Source organism: Sceloporus occidentalis, unplaced genomic scaffold (assembly GCF_023333645.1).
Source record: "Sceloporus occidentalis isolate IW3139 unplaced genomic scaffold, rSceOcc1.0.p SCAF_89, whole genome shotgun sequence".
NCBI classification, from domain to species: Eukaryota; Metazoa; Chordata; class Lepidosauria; order Squamata; family Phrynosomatidae; genus Sceloporus; species Sceloporus occidentalis.
This window is the reverse complement of record NW_028317069.1, coordinates 2,481,410-2,507,393: the sequence shown is the minus strand read 5'-3', so window position 1 is coordinate 2,507,393 and position 25,984 is coordinate 2,481,410. Positions and strand designations below refer to the sequence as shown.

At 39.5% G+C, this 25,984-nt stretch overlaps 1 protein-coding gene across 1 annotated transcript in view; it reads right to left on the bottom strand.

The window, feature by feature from the left end:
* The window catches only part of LOC149284701 (regulator of G protein signaling 6-like), an 80,607-nt gene extending 55,494 nt beyond the window's left edge, over window positions 1-25,113 (bottom strand). The window contains exon 1 of the mRNA XM_089496403.1: window positions 25,033-25,113. Coding sequence (XP_089352529.1) covers window positions 25,033-25,113 — 81 coding nt within the window. The remainder of the gene's footprint in view (window positions 1-25,032) is intronic.
* Between the last annotated feature and the right edge of the window lie 871 nt (window positions 25,114-25,984).

Sequence of the window (25,984 nt, the reverse complement as noted above, 5' to 3'; positions counted from 1 at the left end):
TCATTGAGGCCATTAACATTAAAAAGGGACCCTTATACCAAGGGCCCTCAATTTAAAGTTACTGGACTGTTCAAATTTAATATGATGACTGTATTTGATTAAGGTATAAAAGCCTAAATATTGATTAGCACACTTTATAACAATGCATATGTTTTTGTGAGTGCTTAGAAAAATAGAACTCTCCAGGTTTCACCTGGAGTCTCCAGACAAAGCTCTGCATCCCCTGGGTCACTCTTGTTTCATGTTTAATAATGCCCACTTTCACCCTCCTGAATGCTGCCTGTGGCTACCCTCCCCCCTGTGCTAGCTCCACCACCACTATATGCGCCTCCCCCCACCTACATGGTCGGCTGGCCCTGTCGCCTCGCAAAGTTCAGGTAGCCTGCCCTGGGACGTTCCTAGGTATGCCAACATTTTTACAAATTTTATATACTCATTTATATATTTAATAATAAACACATTGAAACCATTCTTCTATATTTTTTAATATGGTATGGTCAATAGCTTTGTTATAAGTTTAAACCGAGCTGGTGTGGATTTTTATTTTATAGCACAGCCATCTCATTAAGCTACTATTTAGTCGTCTTACCAAGGGATTTCCAGTTTCAAAGTAATCATCACACATCTATGGAGTTGGGGGTGATACCTAGCACTAGTTTTATTATCACTTAGCATAACGTGCTAATTGCCTTTGTTGGCTGGAAGTACGGGATCACCCAACATGAGAAACTGTGCCATGTGATCAACTGAATAAAATGATTCTTATTAATTCAAGGTTATTCATTGGTAAGAATAACTCAAGTCATTGGCCATATTGATGAAGATTGCCGATGTCAGCGGGAGAGTAGGGAGCAAGAGGTTGGACGGAGTAATATTGACATGGGATGAACTGGCATGTCTATAATATATATAAATATATATATATATATAATATATATATTTGGATCCTTGTGCGTGCAAAGATCCTCATTTAAGATTCAAAGGCTCCTGCCGGTCTCGGTATTGCTTGTCCCTTCAGCAATGATTTTAGTATCTGCCTATTTTGTTTTATTTAAAAAAGCTCATGATTTAAATAGGTTAGAAAGGTTAGGTTAAATAAATAGGTTAGAAATGTACCCCATCATTATGGATGTGTGCAGGTGTCCCTATTTTTCACATGTAATACCGATGGCTCACATCTGTTCCAATATTGCATACTGAACATGATAGTGTGTGTGGGGGGGGTCCTTAAATGACAGATGACAAGCGGTGACAAATCATAATACAGCTGTCTCTCTGACCAGAAGAAATATTTGTCAAGGAACCTATTTCTGCACGACCAAAGACTATCTACTTGTGGACTAGCCTTTTTCGGACCGTTGTCTAGAACGTGGGATTTACAGACTTTGTAGGACATAAATATTTATCAGCCAGTCTTATTCTTAAGAGTCAAGGAGAAGGTAGATCCTTTAAAGCTCATAAAGATTAGGCACTAGCAGTAATATGTTTGTAAGTCCATGATGCTTTGGTTCTTCTTGGCTGTCAAGTATTGGCCATCCAAGCCAGGAGGCCACCACTAAATCTGACAGCGCTACCTGTATTATGACAGATCTAGTATTTAATTCTCATTTCGACACAATTGTTGCAAACTGCAGATTGTGGATTTTGATGATTTGGGGGGGGGGGGGTTGCCTGAGCATTGTAGAGTTATCTACAGAGTTATCCCTTAATAATTACTCCTTGTGATGGAAATAAGATCCATATACCGGGTGTTACAACCTTGAACTGATTGTGTTTAAGCTACTGAAATTGTCATTTTAGATTACACTCACACCTGAAACGATATTTTAATATAGCATATCTTCTTTAAAAGCTGAATAGAGAACAGGTGTATTAATCCACCCAAATCAGAAATATTAACCGGCTATCACTGAAACCGGGACTTTGGACTGTTTACAGACATTTTTCGATTACTGCAGGATCAATAAACTGCCGGGAGCTGAGCTCTCTACTGCAGTCGCTGTCCTGTTCTAAAACACACAAAAGAGAAATTGTGCTCTATTTGTTACGATTTAACAATCACAATCACTAATTGCCATAAGAAGACCCAAATATTATCAAACCTGGGTATTGGAAGGAAAAAAAAAACTAAAACAAATATCTGTCCACCGAAGCTTTATATTTTATGCCATCAATCATTAATGTATACTTTAAAATACAGTACGTGTATGTTTAATCCACAACTTCATTTGATCTGTTTTGTGAAAATATGTATTCTAGGACAACATTGCTGAATTAGATCCAAAGTGCCAATATGTTTTAGAAAAGTCAGTGGTCAATGAACGCTGTAGTAGTAAGAATGTTAAGCCAAGCCAAAACAAAATAAGATGTCTGGCATTATAAGTACATCTTGGAACTAACACAACCTGGCTACTGGCAGCACTGGGTACAAGGTCTCCAGTAGACATTTTGAAAAATGGCCCCATGCTGACTTTACGTGATCAGCCATCTATTCCATTACTTAACACCAGAACTCCATTTGTTTCCATTCAATGTTAATCTGTTACTGGAAGCACTTGCACACGAGGAAGCAGGGCGTCGTTAGTTAGAAATAGATATTTCATTGATTCCTCAGTGCCATTTGGGAGTGATCATTAGAAGCTTACTGGGGTATCCCTGACTACTTGCAGCGAGGAACGCCAAGACAAAACGTGCCAAGAATACACGGCAACAGAATAAATATAATCAGCTCTTTAATTGCAAATTGCCCTCGTATCCATTATTCCATACAACTGGCTGTAATTCGGGTCGGTATGCAAACTAGGATATATCTTTACATGATCATTCTGCAGTAAAGCAGAGAGATGATTCTAGTACCCGGTGAAATCACAATAGAAAACTGTTCTATACCCATTTGTAAGCGCATCTACAAAATGGATTTGTTTCAATTTCTCCATGAATAAACTTTATCTGCAAAACCACTGGCAAGTTCTATTTGTTTATTAAATGGTAACTGTAAAGAGTGCTCTGAGGTAGACCGTTCCGTAATTGGGGTAAATGTTACCAACCCACGTTTCCCAGGTATGTTTAACATGAGGCTCTTTTGATCCATGGAAACTGTTTTTTTAATGGTTTAACCAGTGTTTTTAGAATGTTTCGTTATTATATAGTACTAAAAGAAGAGCAGGAAGTTATGGTTGATGGAGGTTGGTGAACGTCGCCACCTTCCTTTCCAATAATGCTAGAGACTTCCATGCGTTCCACAGCATGAATCAGACCTTTGTGCGCATTGAACATCAATGATCAACCAGGTAACCTAGGCCTACACAATACTGTTCAATGGCTTAGTGTGAAATAACCTTGTAGCTTTTGTTTTAGAAAAATCCTTGCTGGTGGAGTCTCTCAGTCCCCCGTCCTCATTCCATTTGGCAGTATTTGTATATCTCACACAAGCTATGAAAAGAAATGCACTCAGACCTTTTCTTTTTTGGAGAAATTTTGACAAATTGGGTAAAGGGATAGTTAGGTGGTAGATGTGATTTAAGAGGGAAAAGCTAAATTATGCACGCTGTTAACAAATTAAACAAATTACGCAATACACCGGTTGCAATAAAAATATCCTTACCGGGATGGACTTGGGAATTACTGTAGTCTTTATAACCATATGCTTAATAAACAAAAAGGGGAGATGATCATTGATATTTGATATAATACAAACTTTCAAGGAAGGGATTGATACCTTTAAAGCAAGGATAAGGTCTAGAATTTTATAGAGGGGGGTGATACAATGCGAAACCCGTTTGCCATTCATTCATTTATCAAGAGGTATATGTATAATTATGGCCAGGGCACATCAAATCTATGTAGAAATTAGAATCCAAACACAAGTTCAAAGAAGGCACTATTTCATTCAAAACAGTATAAAATAGCACACAGTTAGTAGAAGTCTAGGTCTCAATGATACCCAAGTCTTGGGATGTCCAGGCCTGATTATAAGATTAGAACATATGCCTTTGGGGACAGAATGGTCCAACTAAAGTCACAATGTAACTGCTGAGCTCAGTGTTTATTTTTGTTCTGATTGTTGAATGCTCCAGACCCAGTGTAGAGTTGGCACATAATTTGTCATAAGGCAGGAGAATTCTACCTATAAAAATTGTAGTAATCTGATTTTTAGCTTCCCGCAAGAGATATATGTGTTAAGCTGCCAAATCATATTTAGTGGATGATCATCTTTTCCGCCGAGCCGGTCATGCTCTTGCTAATGTACACATCCCTCTCGCAAAGGTATCCAGGCAACAAGACACGGTGTACAGAGAAATATGTTTACATACGGCTGGCAGCTAACCTTATCATCTTCATTATGTAGAGAGGTCCTGGCTTAAAGACTCCGTGCGGGCAATTCTAAAGCATGCCACCCTCTCATCAACACAAGACGGCAGATCCCAAGCATGATTTATTACATTCAAGGTATAGAAGGAAAGCTACGGTCGGGATCTAAGCATTATTCCAGAAGCTTCTTGGTTATTTGTTTAGCCGTTTTCAGCCTCTTCCCGAATGTAACAGTTACACATGGTGTAATTGCATTAAGCTGGTGAGTGCCACATGGGGGAGTAGTGCCTTTACTCACTCCGTTCTTCTCACCTGTAATCATCAGGTTGGAGAAGCTGCCACGTCTATCGTTTACACTTTTTCAAAAATTTGAAGGGTGCTCTTCTTTTTCTTATAACAAAGCATGGTGGATCTCCGAGGACATCTATGCTTCTGCCCAGACGCAATACACAACGTAAGGGGGCTAATACACTGGTAAACGTCTGTGTATATTATGTCCAGGGGCAGCTGGTAGGGGTGCGGTATCGTTGAAGCAAACAGTAGAAATGATGAGTAATTGCTTTGTTTAGCCTTAACTTTCCTTCTTAGAACCCCGTGACATTGAAGGCACGCAATGCACCCTCTCCGTTGATCATGTAGCATGCTGGTTTTTATGCAAGGTTTTACATCATGTGAATAAAGTAAGACTATTTGAAGCAAGGGGGACAACATATCAAGATGGGTATAGTATAGCTTTTTTTTTTTTTGACCTACATTTTTTACGTTTAGCAAATGTATTGATTTTAATTTTTCTGTTGATTTATATGGAATTTAATTTTTATTAATTTATTGTTCTGACATAAAGCCATAGTAACTAAATGTTTTTCAGACCCAATGCATGAGCTTCCTATTATACCAAAGCATTTATAAGAACATAGAAAAATACAAATATCCTCTTTAGAGTAAAACAAATTATAATTTTATTGTGATATAATGTCCTTTCTGGAAATAATGATAGCGTTGGCATCAATAAGATTATCACCAATACATTGATGTCGTCATAGATTGTATTGGTTTCCAACACAAGGAAGGCATTAAAAAAAAAAGCTAAAATAAGGGCTGTATCAGTTGGACAACAATAATCTACATCATAATAAAGTGTGTGGTTTCCTCCACAAACGCCTCCATTACCGCCTTTGTTTTATTTAAACCATATCATTTTGTTTGTTTTAATTTTGTTCACAAAAGAAAATGTTTGACAAGCAAATAATGCGATAATGGGAGAAAAAAATCAAGAGTAAACATTTACTGCAAACACAACACAAACCTCCCAATCTGTCCATTAGGATGCATAAAGTATCCCAAAATCTTAATAGAACTTTTTATGATACAATTCTGAAATTGTTCTGTTTATCATTGGAGCCATGGAACAGACACATTACTTACTGGCGCCACCCCCATTCGTAATTAAGGCCGGGTTGCCAGCCAGGGGAATTTCCCAGGTACTCTTATACTAAAGTGAGGGACAGCCTCACTGCGGAGTGCTAAGATGTGACATCACACCCCGGTGCTCTGTGACGCATCACCTTTTAAAGCCCTATAAAGGCTGGTGCAGCTTGACCACCTTAGTTAGACATGTTGTTGTCCACTTAGGCCTGCTATAAACTTAAAGACAACCCTGATAAGTAAGCACTAATGTGGACACTCAGGCAGGATATTATAATGGCAGACATACTCTTACTAAAGGTCAAAGGATCTTTAATATATGTTGGCTAAATTCAATGCTTGCATATTAAGTCTTATTTACCAAGTTAAGAACATTCTAAATGGCCAGAAAGGGATTTGTTTTAGACGGTGGTGTTAGATGCATTGACAAGGGTCAAGGTCCTCCTAAGAATACATGACCTATCGATAGCAATTTATGTAATTGAATCTAGCTTTTTTAAGAAGAATATAATTTATTCAATGGAATTCATAAACTTATTTCCTGCTGTTTCTACACCGCAAAGGTCCTGATCTGCTAGATAAGAGGGACATCGGAAGGCAGAAATGCACTCGTGAACACTTGGGAGGTATGTTCTGGCCACAATCATTGTATCATCTTTAGTACAAGAATTGGTAGAATTGCTGTGATTAAACAAAATGTGAAGAACCTAGGAGCAAGTCCGACTGGCAATCTGCCTGGTTGGCCAATGGCTGACAGCTCCGCACACTCGCCTAATCCAGCTGTCGGATGCACTTGCGTCATTAGACAGCAGCTGGGCTTAAAAACACCAAAGAAAATTACATTCTTGTAAATTTGCTTATTTAAGTTTCTAAATGGAGCAGCATTACCCAAGCAGTCCCTAGCGTGCTGCTCGCCTTACAACCTTGACATTTGGCTGTCAATATTTATATAAGTAGGTCACTCGGGGTAAGCGAAGATTAAATCGCCCTTCTACTCAAACAGTAAACACCTGACGCATTAAAGGTGTCAGCTCCTGAGTTCAGAGCGTTCACTTTAATTCTACTCCCAAGACGCTGTTTAAGTACATCTTACATCCTACACACAACACGAAAGGCCAGATGTTCCTTTGCGGGGGGAAAGAAGATATTACCCTAACCTTTTTTTTAGATTCCAGTTTTTATGTAATGTCAGACATATAAACATAGAATTTGACAGCGGATCAGACCCCATTGGGCCCATGTAGTGATTGCTTCAGACAATCCACAAAGGGCTCGAGGCACTCGGATTTCATAGAAAGTATTACATGAACTCCATTGAATCTTTATTCCATGTCAAATTTTAAGACGAGCCAGACACGCTTAACGCGTTTCGCACAAGGTGTGTAATCTTATGCTTGTCTGATCCACTAGACGCATAGAAATGACCCGGAAATTAAATCAAAATGTGTATACAATTTGGGGAGTTTACACAGATGAAAAAAATAAAAATGTGACTTGAAACACTGATAATAAATAAGCGACTGAAACAAGTCAAATATTTATACATATATGTATGTATTTTGTAATATTTTATATATAAAATTGATAACATGAAAAAATATTTAAAAAAAGCTAACAATGGTTTCTTCTGGTTACTTTTATTTTCACTGGTCACTTCTTATACCATTTTATAGTTAATTTATTATCTTATCTTTTATTTCTAGTTGGTAAATATATTAGTACCATTGTTATCTTTTTATCATATTTTTCATATATCACAGAATTTAGAATAACAAGCGAAATGCAAAGAAAACCAGCCGCATTGGGGCTAAGGAACCAGACAGGTTGCGATTGGGGCAGACACAAATCAGACACATATAATGAAGTGTACTGCTCAATGGCCAAGATATTTTCGCATCGCTCCTGCATAACAAACAGCCTGAGATAAGGACTGATTTATGCATTCCTGGATACCGGTATGCAACGCAGAGGGCCGACATGGCCGGTGCCGGGAATGTGCAGGATTTCAGAGCAAGAGGACATTAGACGCAGGGCCGACGCATCCCTAACACAGACCAGAACACAGACTATCATTCGTTCTTCTACTTCATCAATCAAAAGAAAAACAAGCCATCATTCATATTTCTAGTCCTTACCAATCAAGGGTTTACAAAGCGGCTGCTCCTCTGTGTACCAAATGGAATGTTGGTTTGTGTATAATCCGTGTCCAATATATAATCTATGTACGCAGAGATAGATATGAAAACAGGGCAGATCAGATGCCGTGCTGGGAAAGAACATGCATACACGTTGTTTAAAACCGATGGTATTACTTGTGAAACTATTACATTCCAAATTTTCAGAGCGCAAAACATTTTTACGGATTTTAGTCTGGTGCCCGTATTTAAATTTGGCTCTGCTTTAGGCTTGCCCCAGGTCAGTGCTCCCAGTCACCTCCATGGTGACGTCGCTACGGTGGAGCTCTGGGATATGTCACCGAGGTCCCAAGTTTGGAAAATGGGTTTCAGGGAGATTGGTAGGCGGTGTGGGGGGCTTTGTAAACTTAATGCCCGATTATGAATTTTAAGTAGGTTCATTTACAGAAGAATATTCTTTGTTTCAGATTTAGGAACGTAGTATTTTAGTCCAAATTTTCTTCATTTGTATGAATGTCTGAAAACAATGAGGAACTGGCTCGCTTATTCACGCAATAGTGCAAGGAGCATGCAGATGCTACAATCACTACTCACCAGAATACACTAAGCTAACTTGGCTTCATGTAAAAAGTATTGATATTCGCTAGAATACAGCTTATCGGCTTGGCAAACCGACGACTCCTTGGTCTACAAATCCTAAGGAGACTTGACAAGTATATCAGAACTTTGCTGCATTGTTTCAAAGGCTTTCTTCTTGCCAAGAATGATGACAGTTAAGTCTAAAGAATTCCACAGCAGGTATAAGAGTTGAGTGTGCCAATGACGAATTCTGTTATAAAACCCCAGTGGGATGGCTAGGGTTTCTAAGAAGAAGAATGTTTAAAATATAAAAACATTTCTTTTGTTTATTGTATATCATAATATCCAAGACTCCTAACGTTAGAATGTCATGGTTGATATTCCGCTTGAATGCAAGTTACGCAATTAAGCGTGTCTTTAATCATACATCAAGGTCTCCACGAGGAAGGGTACCAGAGCCATTCGGTTAACACGTTTGAGTGCATGATAGGCCATTGTGTTAATATTTAGAGTCTCGGGGTCAGCTCTTGTAGAAGGTTCCCAGGTATGGTGACCACTGTTACCTAAACTCTGATGTTGGGTCAATGCAAGGGCTTGTTCTTCAGTTGAATGCTGTTCAAAAGTCGTGCTGCCTTTAGAAACAAGTTTTAAGTAGATAATAGTGTTAGTATCAATTCCTTCTTATATGATAAGCAGGTGTCTCAGACATGGCGATCTGGAATCTCTTAGCACCTTCTTATCACTTAATAGGATAGTGAAGCTAACCCTACCCTAGTGAAGCTAACCCTATTAAGATCAGGGCTGCAGTGGAATAGGGAAATATGTCAGTAATACCATCTGCTTGGTTGATATTAGTTTCATTCCTAAGCAACATCTTTAAGTGTTCATCACATTTATCTGTTTTCTATCGAGTTTGTTTTGTGAGGGGCCGGTGGATAGGTGGAACAGGCTCCCATTAGAAGAAGTGGTAGAGGGTGGTACAGGGAGGGAATCTAAACATACGTGGGATCGGCATATGGCTCCTGGATCTAAGACGAGACCAACGACTGATTAGGGTCTAAGTCTTTAGAGCAGACTTGGTCGGAAAAATAGTCGACCAGATGGGGTAATGGGTCTGTTATGTCAGTAAATGTTTCTACGTTTTTCAACCATATGATTATAATACAATTTACATATTACTACTTATAGAAAAAAAAGAATATTATGTACAGGTATCTGTATTAAAAGGATATTACACATAAGAATGAGGGATAACCTGAAAATAGCAGCTAACCTTTAAGAACATTAATCTGATACTGGATTTCAGGATGACATTGCTATGAGAAAATCTGAATGAATTATACAATAATACTATGCATTCGCAAAGTGCAGGAATCGGTAGTATATTACACAAAGGGGTTTAGTAAAGAGCCGCGATTTAATCTCATCGACTTCACTTTACATTATGAAGGACCAATTTCTGCTCCAAGAATAGCTCTGATAATCCAGAAGGAAGCATATTTAAATAAGTGAAATTTTTGCCATTGATTGAACTATGCATTATGCAGGGCCAGCTCAACTCTTTTGCAGTGGAATGTGCCAGGGAGGACTCTATGATGCATAGTGAATTGGGGGCGTTACAATCACGTGCTCAGTGTTTCTTATAACGTCAGGAGCCGTAGATTGCGTCTGCAATTCACTGACCCCCATTGGGATCTCTGGCTGTCACTGGTGTGTTGGACTTTGATGATGGCACAATGTTGGTTAATAATGGCTATGGCTGGGCTAGCGATGACTAAGTGTCCCTGGCACTTAGAGGCCAGCAACCAACAACTGATATACGTGCATAGAGATGGCTGCACATTACATTTTTGAATTCAATAACTAATAAAAAGCTTTCAGCCATGCCTATCCAGCCAGCGGCCACATGCTGCTGGACCTGGTGTTCTGCTGAAGCCTACCGGATATTTGCTCGATGGGCCAGTAGCCCTGATAGTAGCCCTGTTTATATAGTAACCTGCACAGCTTTTGCCGAACATCTGTGAAAATGAAAGCTTAAGCAGTGTGTAAGGTCAGCTGGATGTGTGTTTGAGTCCATGTTACATACAGATGAAACATATGTAGCCAAGCCGTGAATACCGCATCCCATTCTAACATCTCGCTATCTCTCAGCAGAGTTGAAGATCCATTTCACTCTTCATAAGTACAAAGGCTTCATTATCTTACCCTGCGCAGCCTTCCTCTTAATCCCGGAGGATTACTTTCACTTAATTTCTAATTAGGCTACCTGAATCTGAAATTGACTTTCCTGCAGTATTGTGCTTTGACGACATGCAGGATAATGACAAATTCTATTTAAAAAAAAAAAACAAAAAAACCCCCCAAAAAACACTCTACGTCTCATCACTGTATCGCATTTTAGAATACAATTCACTTGTACTATAATAGAAGCCATTTGTTTCACATGGGCTTACTATATGAGTTCATAGGTGACCGAATTACTGGTTGCACATGCTAAATAAATATTGGGTGTCTGTCCATGACTGGCCATCTGGCATACTGGGCAACCGCCTGTTGAGCTGCTGGCCGATAGCTCTGTATATTGCTTGGAGGAATTGTTTACTGGAGGAGTACTTCTGCAGGTTGCTGCAATAACATAAGGGGAGTTATGTATTTAGTTATATATTTTGCTTGTGGTTTTGATCATTAAGGTGCAAATAATAATAATATTTTGAATAATATTTTGTACGGGCACAGAGATCTAGGAGGTCCCTAGAGTTCTTCTATAAATGGCAACAGTAACTGGTAGTCAGACAATGTTCTCTAAAACCAGCAAGGTCGGCCAGGACTTGCATTAAGGGTACGGTTGTCACAGCCATGTTCCCACCGTAAATAAGAATTGTTTCTAGGAGGACTTTAGGCATCCCACAGTTCTAGGAATGATGTTTACCGGTTGTGCAGGGCTGCAGCATTTGATGGCACTAAATCAATAATAATAAGCAAAGACCATCTTTAGAAAGAAAATAGGCAAAAAATTCAATAAGCTAAGCTTTTAAGTTCAAACACCTTGAAACGTGTTATATGGAAGTGTAGTGACGTTAATATTCATACCTTTACTTTCCTAGGACGGTAACGTCTGTGGGGGGTTTTAAAGTTATTTTATGTACGTTTCTTTTAGTGAATGATGTGAACACACAGAGAAACATTGTATCCAACTAGTTATTGTTATAAAAAAAAAGGGATGTTTACAAATCAAACCAAGAAAAAGCTTTGATTTAATTTTTCTATTAAACGTAATTCCTATTAAATGAAAAACTATTTAGCTCGCAATGTGCTCTTTTTATACAAGGGGATCCTTATTAGACTAACACAAGGGTATCTTCACAGCTGACCTACTTTTATCTTCCTACTCACACTTAGTATGTTAAGCCTACGGCTGATCTTAACGCTTTCAGCACCGAGGGATAGGGACAATCCGTTGCCCCCCCCTGATCTTTACATTCTATCTAAAGCAAGCGAGAACATGAGCCTTCACAAAATAAATTTGTGTTCCGTGTTTAAGGGGCACTGCAGCTCAACCCCAAGAAATTAGTTGTTTCTGTATTTCCAAATAAAAAAATATATATATTATCGCACATTATTCTTCGTGTGACTGAGGCATGCTTGTCCCCCCCTTGTCCCCCCCTCCTCCTTTTTTTTTTTATTTTTTTTTTCCTTAAAAAAACAAACCAAAAAAAAAAAACCTTTTTACGGCTGTGGAGCACTCTGTTACACAAAAGCCAGAATAAAGGCAAACTGATGCCCTTTCATTGACGCATATTAATATTTACATATTATTGGTAAGGGCATGACCTGACGTGTCTCATCACTCATTACAATAATGGGGTCTGCATATGTATGAGGGATACATAGGATGATGAAACAGATGATCTGGAGCTGTAATCGCTACTGAATAATGAATATATGATCTATTATGTTGTAAATATGTAGTTTTAATATCTGTACATTAGATGAAAAGACACAAATGCATTCTTGGACCTGGGAACAGATGTCCAATGAATAGTCTCTAGTTTGTGTCTGGCTGCAAGATATGACGTATCCTAGGAATAAATGCGCATAATTTATTTACACAGATTCGTGCTAATTTTTTATGTAGCTTGATTTCCCATAACAGGTTCCACTTGCATAGATGTAAGTGGCTCACTTAATGTGACTTGAGCTGATGCCGTAGTTTGCATGTGTAGGCAATGTACCCAGTGATGTATTTGTTTGGAGTTACCCTAGGCCTGACCTAGGGTAGTTCCTCCAGCTGCTCCCTTCATCGCCAGTATATGATGTTATCCTGGTACTCTGTCTATTAAAGGGCATATAACACCTAGGAACAGTACAGTGCAGAGATACAGCTGCCCCTAGACCTTCTGCCCTAACCGTAGGCCCAGTCAGCCTAGGCCAGAATGTGTGGGTGAATGTACCTGCAATCAGCAACTGTGCAGTCCCTAGTTCTGCTGGCCTTGCCACAGGGATATTACAAGTGATAATGTGATCTCTATGTAATCTGTTTTGGGGTCCATCACTTATTTGCTGCTAACACAAACTGTAGATCACCAGTGGGGTTCATGAGCCTCCATGAGCAGACCCCTTGTGCTCCTTTGCTGGTGTCTCTAACCTAGGACTGTGTACGTTCTCTATGGACTTCCAACCGTTGGCTTGGACTTTGACATTTCTATCCGTTCAACCTGCCTCAGCTGTAGTGTTTGTGTTCATGCCTTGGCATTGTATAGTCTTGTTAGTCTGGTCAATCACTCCCCGTTCAGCCCCTATCTGCTTGTTCACTTATGATAACTCTCTATGGGGTCTTTAGCTCTCTTGGGAGGGAGAGAAAGAACAAGAATCTCTGTTAAGCTAGAAAGTTCTAAACGGAAAAGCACACGTACAATAACATGGATGTACCTGTACCTTTAGGATGAAGAGAACATTGACTGTCTAATACTATGTGCTACAAAGTATCACTGATGCAGTCATCTCAAACCTACTTTCTCATCTAATGATTCTTGTTTAGTCTTTTGGGGACAGCGCATTTGTACTCTACACTAGAATTCCTCAGCTTGCTGAATGCATTAAATTCAGAACACACAGGACATGCTTAGATGGTAGAACAACTGAGCCAGTAAATATCGCTGCACATCCACAAAGGAGATTTCCCCATACATATTTAAGAGGAAAGCTTTTGATAATCTCAATAATTTATCTTTAAAAAAAATAAATAAAAAAATGTCAAACGGAAGATGCTCGGCATCTATACGCCCAAATGGTTTAAATCAAAAGCAGAAAAATAAAATGCAAATTGCCAAATGCTAATTGGGGAATACTGCAGATGAAAAGGAAAATAGAAAATCCACACTTGGTGGATAAGTGACATTGTGACCCCACCGTCTGTCAAACTAAGATGGCCGTCAACTTTTGTTTTAGGGATATCAATAGGGGCATTTTAGGGGGCATGTGTCTTATTGATTCTATATATGAGCACGTTTTATTGACACATAAACAAAATGTGTAATAATTAAACACATTATGATATGGCAAGTTAGCTAATAACAAATGTATTTTCCTAACAGTACCAATCGACATACAGTAAATAGACATTTTTTATTGTATAGGTAATTTATTTTCAGAAATAACAAAGCATGCTATTTTTTGTGATTTCACAAGTGTCTTTTTTATTTTTTTTTTCAACAAATTACACTTTCTATAATGAGATTACTGCTTGCTAAGCAATGCATTAATACTCGCTTATTAGGAGAAAAGAATAGAATCACCTGGAATAAGAGGGTCTTGTAATTTAGGTCTTAAAATAGTTTACTAATTTCTTAATATGTAACTAATAAAAATAACAATGAATCAAAAATATTTATAATACACGCCATATCATACGCTCCAAAGTCTCAAACTTAGTCACGCCAAAACATAACTATTTACATAATATATATATATATATATATATATATATATATATATATATATATATATATATCCCTTAGTTCTGGTTTTAAAGCATCCAATATTTACCTCTCTAAGGCCATCTGATAATTAAAATGCAGACAATACTTGGATACAAAATCAAAGGCATTGGGCATTTAGCTTTATAATCTATTCGTATAATAGTTATTCTTCCATTCTGAAGGCTTCAGCAGGATGCTTAATTACTACTAGTTAAAAGTATCCCCCAGGTGTTGAATAGCACAAGTCACTGCTGGATGTTTTGGATACCCCCGGGGAGGGGGGTTAATTATTTAGTGATAAGCATACCCTGGAGTTACCAGATAGCAGTAAAAAAAAAAAAAAAATAAATGCCCCCTTTGTCTCCTACCCTAGTCGTTTTGTTAAAACTTTGATGTGAAATGGGCCGAGTAAATAATAGCTGCCATAATTAAAGCATGAACAGCTTTTTATTTCTTTATTATTGTCTTTATATATTTTCTTTAGTGTTGTGATTAGCGCTTTTTTTTGTGTGTTCTACGGTTAATTTACTTAAACTACTAGAATGTGACACTTATGTTATATGCAAGTGGAACCGCTCTTGTAAGAAAACATTCAGGTAATAAAATCATTACTGTTCCTTTAGACCATTAAATTCCCCTGGTCACCATATGTTCTGCAGGGTTTCTGCTATTTATTCACTAAAGAGTGAAGTTGTGTTTCAGCTCATTGACTTCCCAATACATTAAGACCCATCCCCGATGAGCTTGGCTGGCCCTGTATAATGTAGTTAATTTCTGTGATTCTGTGATTTCTTCAGTCTCCTAACCCATTATACATTATGCAGGGCCAGATGAGCCCTTCTTGATGGACAAACATGCTAGTGTTGGCCAATCATAATGAATAATGAACTGATTGAGTAGAAACCACTACCCTCCTGCCGACTCTCTTGGCTTGTGCCCTTTTTGGGTTGATGGAACAATGTGCCAGATAGAACTTGACAGGGTTCAGTCTTGAACCCTGCTTCTAGGGAAGAAAGAATCAAAAGTCCGCGAGGAGCACAGCAAACTCCGGTGGGCTGAAGGAGCAATGTTGACATTTTTCAGGCAGAAAGGGGTCATCGAGGCAAAGACTTGGAGATAAATCATGGAGCAAAAACCAAAAAAGAGCATTGCTTCCTATTTAAAACAAATAAAAAAAAAAAAAAAAATCTAGGGCAGATGAGTCAAAACTTAATAGTTTTGAGCCCAGGGAGGCACCAAAGGATGTTGAGCATAGGCAGACATCTTTTTCCCCTAGATTTGTCTATAAGCATTTCAACTGTATCATCATTTCATGTTCACAAGAAATGAATCCATAAACTGATAGTAGCTATGAGATCTTATATCCTTACTTATGATACCCTTCCTTAACTTTGTATTTGATTTTATTTGTTTTTTTTTGGATAATTTCTAAAATACAAAATATTTTTTATATACTGAAGGTGTGATATGTTGGTATAACCCTGTAAAGACCGCATTCTTTTTCGTGCACAACAATTTTCAGCAGGACAGCTTCATAAATCCTTATTGTTTGTTGCCAAGGAAACATGAGATCAGTTCGTCATAGTAACATCGTAAAGAACTGTATGAAAAGCCAAGGCTTACATAGAATTAAATGAACGCCAAGACAATAACCATTATGCGTTAAACAGTATAGACATTCCAGCTTTCTTCTCCTGTTCCGACTTCTAGTTACACGAAAATGTAATATTCATCAAAGCAATAAGCGATCTTCACAATGCATATTTTCTTCTTCTCTCGAATGTTAATTCCTAGCTACCTCGGCCATATAAGATGCTGTATGTCGTGAGGACAAGTTATGGTTTTTATATGTCCTTCTAAACTCTAAATAGTTATTTAGAATATACATTGTATTCAGTACTAACATTGACGATGGAAATCCCTCTAAATACAGCTCAGTAAAAAAATGGTACAAATAACATCCCCGCCCCCCTTTTTTTTTTTTTTTTTTGTTGGGTTGCCATGGCTACTTTTACCCTTGACGAATGACCCTCCGTTTGCCTTCCCTACAGCAAGATCTCTTTCAGGAATTTTTACAGAAGCTTGAAGGTCGCGTTTGCTGGTGGCAAGCACATGTGAGGAATAAGAATATGGCTGCTATGCTAGATCAGATAATCCCTGGTGAACCGATCACAAATTACCTTCCTAGTGGAAAATTCCACTGGTGTTTTCAAAGGGATGCTTCGACAAAGCTAAATGCACATCACATGCTTTACGGGCAAGGATAAGGGAAGGAGACAGACCTGGAAAAAGTTATTGAAGCATGTCTGGTGATTTCCAGTTTTTAGAAAGAATGCCGATCATGATTGAGAGACATGCATATTGCATTCGTTGTCTAGTATCATAAACATTGGGTTTCCTGGACACATTTCACCATTCTGAGATTTTCTAGGCTCTATTGTTCTTTGCAACATAAGAAAAATGTTGAATGAGTTGGCTTCTTCCAGTATGGGAAGATGATTGCTAATAAAATACATGGAGGATACTTTTCCTGATGTAAAGACTCAAACCGTAACCAGTCCTTGGTCTCGTCTTAAATTCAGGAACCATATGCCTACCCCATATATGTCTACATTCCCTCGCTGTATTACCCTCAACAACTTCTAGAAGTTTGTTCCAGTTATCTACCACCCTCTCAGTATAGAAAAGCTTCCTTACATTCTATCTGAACCACTGACCCTCCGGTTTTAGATTACAACCTCTTGCTTCTCTCTTAAACTAAATTTCCTTCCTGTTCTTTGTTAAAGTATTTAAATGTTTCTATCCCATCCATTCTCTCTCCTCTCATCCATCAAACTGGACACGTTGAGATCCCTATATGTTTCATAATCATTTTTAACCTTCAAACCAGTCTCCAGAACTGTACCCGACACTGGGTTAGGTCAGACCAGAAATCTTGAAATTGCATCTTGGCAATAATGCAAGTTACTAACACACAAATCCAATACGGTCATCTGGAGCCAACACTCCGATTCTCTAATAACTATCGTGGATGCTACAGGTTAAATAAAAATGTATTCAGTCACATAATGGCTCTCACCCCCCCCCCCCCCAAAAGGCTATAGCGGGTGCTGTGCTGAGCCGATGCGTCTAATTCCTGAAGTGAATGCTAAGCTCGGCATCTGCTCTTAGCCCAAGAGGTACAGAAAGCTCCTTCCTGTAAAGTAAGCATATTAGGGCCGACAGATAAATGCGCAGGACACTAAATAGAGCCGACATTAACAGCTTAGCAGTTTTAGCTCTGTCATAAACTCCTTATGTATTTGGACATATAAAAAAAACACATTGTATAGCTCTCCTGTCTGCGCCTAAGCGATTACATAATTGCAAACATAATAAACCAGTCATTTTCGCATAAAGGTCCAGGTGGGGGGGGATCATTTGTGACTCTGCTCCAGAGCAGCCGTTCCTGCTGAGGTCCAACAAAAAGCCCCGTGCTAAATGCAACAGAGGTTGTGAGCTGTTAAGATTGGTAACAAATATAACCGATACTGAATATCAATATGTTGAGCTTGGAGGAAAAAGAAACTAGGGAATAATTCCTGGAACAGAATACAGGTGAACAATTTGTAAGAAAAACATACGTACAGGCAGCTTAACATGTGTTGTTTTTTTTCCCCTCGATGATGGATTACTATAAAAAAGTGTAATTTCACGCACATAAACAGCAAACCACAAAGCGTATAATACAGATATTCTTCATGCCCCCCCCCCCCCCAAGGTAGCCTGACCATGTCTTGGGTTTGATGGCTGATCCAACCTTGTATTTAGTTGTTACAAGGAGACAGCAAAATTAGCCTTTCTGGTTCTTATTCTATCCATTTGGCATTTTAAAAACTTGTTTATATACCATTTTACAGATCATACTTTGTAGACTGGCACGTTTTTTATAAATATCTAATAGACTGCCCCCTAATACCAACTCAAGTACAAAATAAATTAGAGATGCCACCCATATACTTGTCTATACACCTGTAAAAACAAAACAAGAAGCGTTCTAAATGATGTATTGTAGAACGTTGTAGTGATATTGTACATATTGACTTCGTTTGACCAACGGCCACATCTGGCAAGCATTTTCAAAGAATTATTTTTATTTCTACAGTGTATTAAATATGTATTCTGTTGCTCAATCGATTTTTCTCCTTCTAAATGTGGGCATCTGCTTGATATTCAATATGTCAGCTCAGATTATGTGGCTACTGGTAGGACAATGCTAGTTCCATAAGGAGATGCACTACATGGTTACCACTTGCTAAACTCCATGAGTAGGGGGACTCACAAAGATGTATACATATCAGTATCATATATAAACTGTCATAACACGGCCATACGCATAAAATGATTAGTAAGGAAGAAAAGCAAATAGGAACTTTCATCACAGACAATGTTAATGGAAATCTAGTGCTGGTAACAGCCAAGCAATGAAGACTTGAAATGTTCCAGCCCAGAAAAATAAACAAATGTGATTTTTGCAATTAATAATTCCTAATATAATGCAGTTTATAAAAATTGGTTCTGGTGCAAAGCTTGAAATGTGGTCTTATTACCTTAGCAACTAATGGAGCGGTCCTATCAGATGATGATGACGACATGGCCACTTTCAAGTAATCACGTTTTACACATAGCTCCCAATGTATTGGAAAGTTGAGTAACAGATTTTTAAGTCTCCAATTCCCTGTAAGCTCCAGGATCCCATAACAAACAGATGGCTTTGCAGAAAGGGGTTTAAGAACACATATCAGAAACAAAACTGGTGAAAAGCTATATGAATGTGGCTTAATTTACTTTAATGTTTTATCAGCTGGAAGGTTACTTCTATTACTATGCGTATAGTAATACTACAAAACCATGCTAGAGTAGTAGGTCATATCATCTTAAGTTCTTCAGTTAGGTTTGGTTTTGTCATTGTTGGGCTACCAGTTGTATCAATCTATATAAATGAAATGTACACTCGCTCATCCCCAGGGATCCTTATAGAAGTTTCATCCGACCCACATTGTTAAGCCCTGACATCGTCTCTTGTTGCAATCTTTCATACAGATAAGACTTTACCCTTGCGGGCTGAATTCATTAAGGTTTTGCTTTAAGCAGGAAGACTTTGCTAGCCGTAAAGTCACGATTCACTGCTGAGTAGCCGGGTTATCGATCATAATTGCCAAATACCTGATGTCTGGAACACCTATTGTTTTATCTCTACTTGACGTATTGTCTGCAGCGTTGACTTTTTTGTCCCAGTTTAGACGTCTAGTCAGTCATCTGATTAATTATGGTAAAAGTAAACCATCCCAGTTAACTGGGTCACTGTACCGTCGTTTATGATGGATCGTAAATAAAAAAAAAAAATATATATACAGTACTGTGATTTTCTGTTCAAACACCCCTGTCATATGGCTTCTGCTCCAGTCTTTAGCCTGTTTTCACATTTACGTTCTCTCTCCTTTGTTAAAAATGCTGCCATCTGTGCAAGGACAAATCCAGAGCCCATTACACTCAACCAGTGGCAAAGAGACCTAAATCCCTGCTTTGCAAACTATTCCTGGCTCTCTGCTCTGATTTTTTTTTTTCCAGGCTGAGTTCAGCATATTCCCTTGGTGTATTGTACTTGTAACTATTTAAGCTTGGGCTATTGTTCTAGTTCTTTATTCCATATCCAGAATGTTCATGTCTGTATTATTGTCATCTAAGGTACCACAAGTTATTGGTGATATTTTTAACAATTAAGATCAAGTTTCGATTAAACTGGTTTAGGGACACTCTTATGGAGCAAATATAAAGCCTTCGCATACCACCTTCCTTTTTCACTTCACTTCGCACTCTCTTCCTCCGGTTCGTTTGGGGCCGTGGCTCCCCGCGGATTAAAAATAGTGTGCTCGTTCTGCCGAAGGAGAGGGGTGGCCTGGCTCTGCCCTGCCCCCGCACGTACCATCGGGCCTGTCACCTTCTGCGTGTGCTTGAATGGTCATGGGTGGTGCGGCGTAAGCTGTGGGTGGGAGTCGAGAGTGCTACACTTACTGTTCCGACGAGTTTGTTACCTTGGCTCACCACTGCCTGTGCTCTTCGTTTAGCTGCTTCTCACCATTTTGTTTTGGCGACGCTTGGAGTTTGGCACTCCTTGGTCCGCACTACCACCATCTCTACCATTCCTTCCCACCTTACGCCGATAACCCTGACTTCCCCCCCGGGGTTGGGTGTGGACCTGTTCCCTGGGGTGGCTGCTGGGGGGGTGTCCGGGATTCGGACCTTCTTGTCCTCTCGTGGCTTGAAGCTGTTGGTGGACCTGGTGGTTGCTGACCCACCGACCCCTCTCGATCGGTTCCACTATGCCCAACTGGGCAACTTCTTTCGGACTCTGGTCCGTAAGCACGTCTTCGAGAATCTTTGCGTCCGAGACGAGATCCCGGCTCACGGTGTGTCCTTGCTTTACGGACTTCTGTCCGCTGTTTACCCTGCTACCCTGCCCCATGTAGGGAGATGGGAGGGCTCATTGAATCTGTCCCTTATGGAGGGGCAATGGAGTAAGATATCGATCCTCACCCACCAGTGCTCCATCAATAACAGGGACCAGGAAATGTCCTATAAACTCTTGGCCGGTTGGTACTGCCCTCCATCCACATTAGCCCGATACAATCCGGACATACGTGATGAATGCTGGAGGTGTGGGGCTTCCCCGTGCTCGATCCTTCACTTATGGTGGTCTTGCCCTCGGATGCACTCTTTTTTGGAATACTGTCCACTCCACTGCTCAAGCTCTTACTGACAAACTGCTACCGTTCACCCCTGAGTTTCTCCTATTGCTGCACATGACCTACCCTGTCTCTTGGTACAAATCTACGATACCCGTCATCTCCTAGTGGCGGCCAAATCTCTGATCCCACTACACTGGGGTGACCCTGCCCCACCCTCGGTCCGGGAGTGGATCCTGCAGGTAGAGAGGAGACGTGTCCTTGAGGAACTGATGTGCTCGGACGACAGGTCTGACAAACATTTTAGTCTCTGGTTTCGCTGGGTGCAATACCTATCTGGCCCCGAGATCCGCCCTATCCTAGAGGCTACACCCACTCCGTAGCCCCATTTTGCCTTTCCTTTCCTCACCCCCCCTTTTTTTTTTTCTTCCATTCCCATCTCTTCCTACCCCGTTTCCTGTCTCCCTTTCCCCTCCCTGGACCCTTTGTCTTACCGTCCCCTTCCTGGTCCATCACAATGCCGCATTCTACCGCGTTTTATCACCTCCTGGGCGCTTTCTCTGTTACTGGAGGAACCTCGCCCGCTGTGCTGTAGCCAAGCCCCGACTTTCCCCTCTGTCGGTCGCTTTTCGCCTTCTATTTTGAGATGGAACCTAGCTGTACCAGCCTCCATAGTTAACCGGTCTCGCTGGCCCCGCTACATTCGGAGTCCTCCACACATACTACATCCTGTTGTGTCACGGGCCGCGACGGTGTCGCTTATCTGTTTAACTATTTTGCTTGGTCCTTTAAGATTCCATTGACAGTTGTACCAGCCGTATTACTCACGAATGTGTGCCTACCATGCTACATATATCCTCATGCTGCGTATGTCGTGATGGCGTTGGACTGTACCCTTATCCGTGTCCCCCCCCCTTCTTATTTCTGTACCCCCCCGTCCCTTTGGATATTTCTCTGAAAAATGATTAATAAACATTGATTTACCCTAAATATAAAGCCTTCTCCAAAGTGACCAACCAAAATATTTCTTGTGTACGGAATGTGCAATACTGATACATTCATGCACTTTACAATAACAGCAGATTATATTTAGACTTGCATGGAAAACTGGTTTAAAAACAGCTAAATGGACCACCACAAGAATCTATTTTGAATTGACTGCTCTCTAATACATACACTAATGACCTAGATGTGTGTGCTGGAAGCAGACGTTGCTGATGACATTACTGTTGGCAAGGCTTTAAATTCAGATTAAAGTGTTCATTCATGGCAGGTGTGTTAGAATGAATACGTTTCAACGTCGATGCATGTACTTATATGTGGGAGGCAGGAAACACAAACCGCATTGACACATAATGGAATCAAACAATGGGAGGTGGACACTTGCTGGATTAGGACTAATGTAATAGCGAAGGGCATGTAATGTTAATAAAATGTTATCAGGAGTATACGTTGGTTACAAAGCATTGGTATAAAATCATTTAGGATATGCCATGTAGTCTTCATCAATAGGTCATAAGTAAGATATGTAGGAAGGGCCAATCCTACAACAAATGGCCCCACAGGCAAGGATACCCTCTGGTGTCCTACCAACTTGGGAGCACAACTTGGATATCTTACAGACCAAACATTGCTGATGTGACTTGACCCTGTTGAGAACCCACCACCCATCCAATGGGAGTGCTCTCAAACAATTCAATATGCACTCTTTGTTGTCGGGGACATTGAACTGTCCCCTTAAAGGGTCAGCTGTCTGATACTTGACAGGCAATAACTTAGTTGGGACTATTATCTTTGCCCAAACTGTAAATATAATGCAATGGCAATCTCGCAGCTAAAAGTTTTCATACAGCAGTTCAAAATGATCTGTTGGGTTGATAAAGAAATGCTTAGCGTACTGTTGACAGAGCTTTTAATTTAATAACACACACAGTTGGGTAATTCATCAAAGTTTATTAGGTTGGACGTGGCCAATTCAGGCTGTAAATTCCAGTCAATCGAAGTGATATCTCGACTGTCCAGCCTCTTCTCTAATGAATCATCTCTTAATATCCTATTTATTTAGTAGACCGGTTATCTGTGTGCCTTTTTCTATGGCTCAAAAGTTTAAAAAAAAAAAAAATAATAATAATTCACAATAACTCCCATTCAGACACTCCAGGTTATCATTTTTTTCAAGTAATCACTTTTTCTAATCCGGAACTGGGGGTGTTATAAATTTTTTTTTTTTTTTTTTTGCATTAGGTGTAAAAATTCAGGGGCGTAAAAAGTGTCCCCCTGCAAACTGTTTCGAGGGGCGCGTGCTGATATACTGCATGTATACACCAAACCTATGACATTAGCAACCACATTTATCCACTTACATTAAGGAGCAAATATAAGCTCAGTTACTCCCCTGTTTAAATGAACTGAACTACCCCTAGGGCAAATGTAAAGAATGGGTTGCCTATTGTCTCACATACTACTTGTCAAGGGCGCTAATTAGTTTTAGATGACAATGTGTTTTAGAAGTAAGACTATGGGACAGAGTTGAGCAGAATGTTGCCACTTGTATATGAAGTCTGATAAGTCACTTAATTTAAGTGTAGGGCAGAGGGTCAAGAAGTGACGCAGTCCAGAAATTTGTTAAGGGTTAAGATCAAACTGAGGGAGACTAGGCGGTATTGGCACTTTAAGGCCAGCTGCCATTAAATGATGTACGTGCTGCCGCCAGCTGGATACTTGTGGCCGCAAATTAAATTGTTTATCGTGTCATGCAGCCATGCAAATCCAGCTGGTAGCCTCATGCTACAGGACCTGAACTGCCATTGGTTAGTTTTTGGCCTTATCAGTTGCCAGCCCTTGGGGCATTTTCCATGGGTGCCTGAAATCATCTCATCTTACGAGGTAGCCAATAGTATTGGACCATACCACAAAATATAACAGTGCTGTAAATTACGTATATCATAAACCAATTTCTGGTTTTAACAGAAAATGCAGTCTTTTTCAACCATATTGAATTCATCATCCGCACAAATCCCAACTTCTAACAGCAAACTATTACGTCGCTTAACAGGAGGACTGTTATTTGTCTAATCATGAAAATCCAGAAGTGACAGAAGAAAACAAAGTGATGCTAATTACCAAAGCCTTAAAGAGATTTGTGAATGCATTCACTGCGAGGCAGAACCTTTCATCTTGGGTAAAGTGGGGCAGGTTAAAAAAAAATGCATATTTGTATAGATACTTCCTCATGTATGTATTCCCATGTCTATGGAAAATCAGGAGCACAGAAATCAACTTGGTACATAACCCCTAACCACTTGATCTACTTCTGTCTACCCCAGAGCTGGGATACTTCTACACCTTCCAGAAATACAGGGCTAGTAACTGTGACGGGTTTGCTTTGGCCAAATTTAAGTAAATTATTGTAGGTTACTTAGTCCAATAATCTCATTTTCTGTATGATATATAATGGTGGACATTCAGCGAAGAATGATAGAGCGGCCCTTCTGCCACCCCCCTGTTCTCCACCGGAGCTTAGTATTTGTCGTCATAGCCTACACAAACAGGAGCAATATCCCACAAAGTTTCCAAAATACAACATGTACTTACTTTTCTATTCAACTCTATAGAATAAGTTATCTGTATTTCCTAACCCTACACAATACCATATGATGACCTTCTGACTGATTGAGGGAATTTCAATAACTAATGGAATTTGGAAGAGAAGAACGCTAAGAGGTTTACAGATAGTAACCAATAGCAATAACGAGGACTGATTCTTCATAAGCCATAAATCCACAGCATTTCAATATATTTGCTTATCATATAAACAGAACTTTTTGAACGTATACAACTTCATATTGGTACGAGTGGGATAAAACCCAAAAGTCTTACTTTTCTGTAGACAATCATGTTGGGAGTGTTGTCCTCTGGATCAGGGACCCCAACTACGCTTGCATCGGATGATTGTGCCATGACCGGTTTGTTACTGACTCTGAAACGCAAAAAGACAGGACATCCACTGTGATAAAATATAGGACATCTTGTTACATATTAAAGGAATGTATAACAAAATTTGACGGCCAGTTTTACGCAAAAATAATGCGTCAGATTTACAAAATGGGCAGTTATATGGAGAAGGAGCCATATAATAGAGGACGGTCTGATGGCAGCAGTTTGTGTTTCACCGCTGATAAGATATTCCTTTACTCTAAGTATTTTAATAAGTGTAGAAGGTATGGGACAAGCTTGCGTGCCCAGGCATGTGTGACAGACTGAAGTGTCACCAAGTATGACTTAAGAATGAAACACGGTTGACAACGTTGGGTGGAGGGATGGCCATCCAACTCCATCTGGGACATGTTTCCCAGAGAAACATTGACTCGAATCATTACATAACTGCCCTGTTGTCTACTGTAAAAATTCAATATATATATATTATTTTTTTTAATAAAGAAATACAACTACACTGTCAGATTCAAAAGTTGGGACAAAATATCTACTAGTGCTACTGTTACCTTCATTTTCTTTAGTAAATTTTAAGTTGCATGTGATATCGAGCTAGGAAGAAGTTAATATAGGCCATATCCTTTTTACAAAAAGAGATATTACGTTCTCAAAACCTTGAAAGCCTGGGCTAATTTAGGCACTAAAAATTGGAAATCGAAGGAAATTGTGCCTTGTGTTTAGGCAAGAAGTTCTGTAGATTTAAGTAACTGGCCAAAATACGGCAAGCTTCCAAAGATCTATCCCATTCTATAGGTCAAACATCCAATTATATCATTATGACAGGAAAGAGTATTGACATTCCTCTTGTAATATAAATTTTAATTGTTTGATTTTAGCC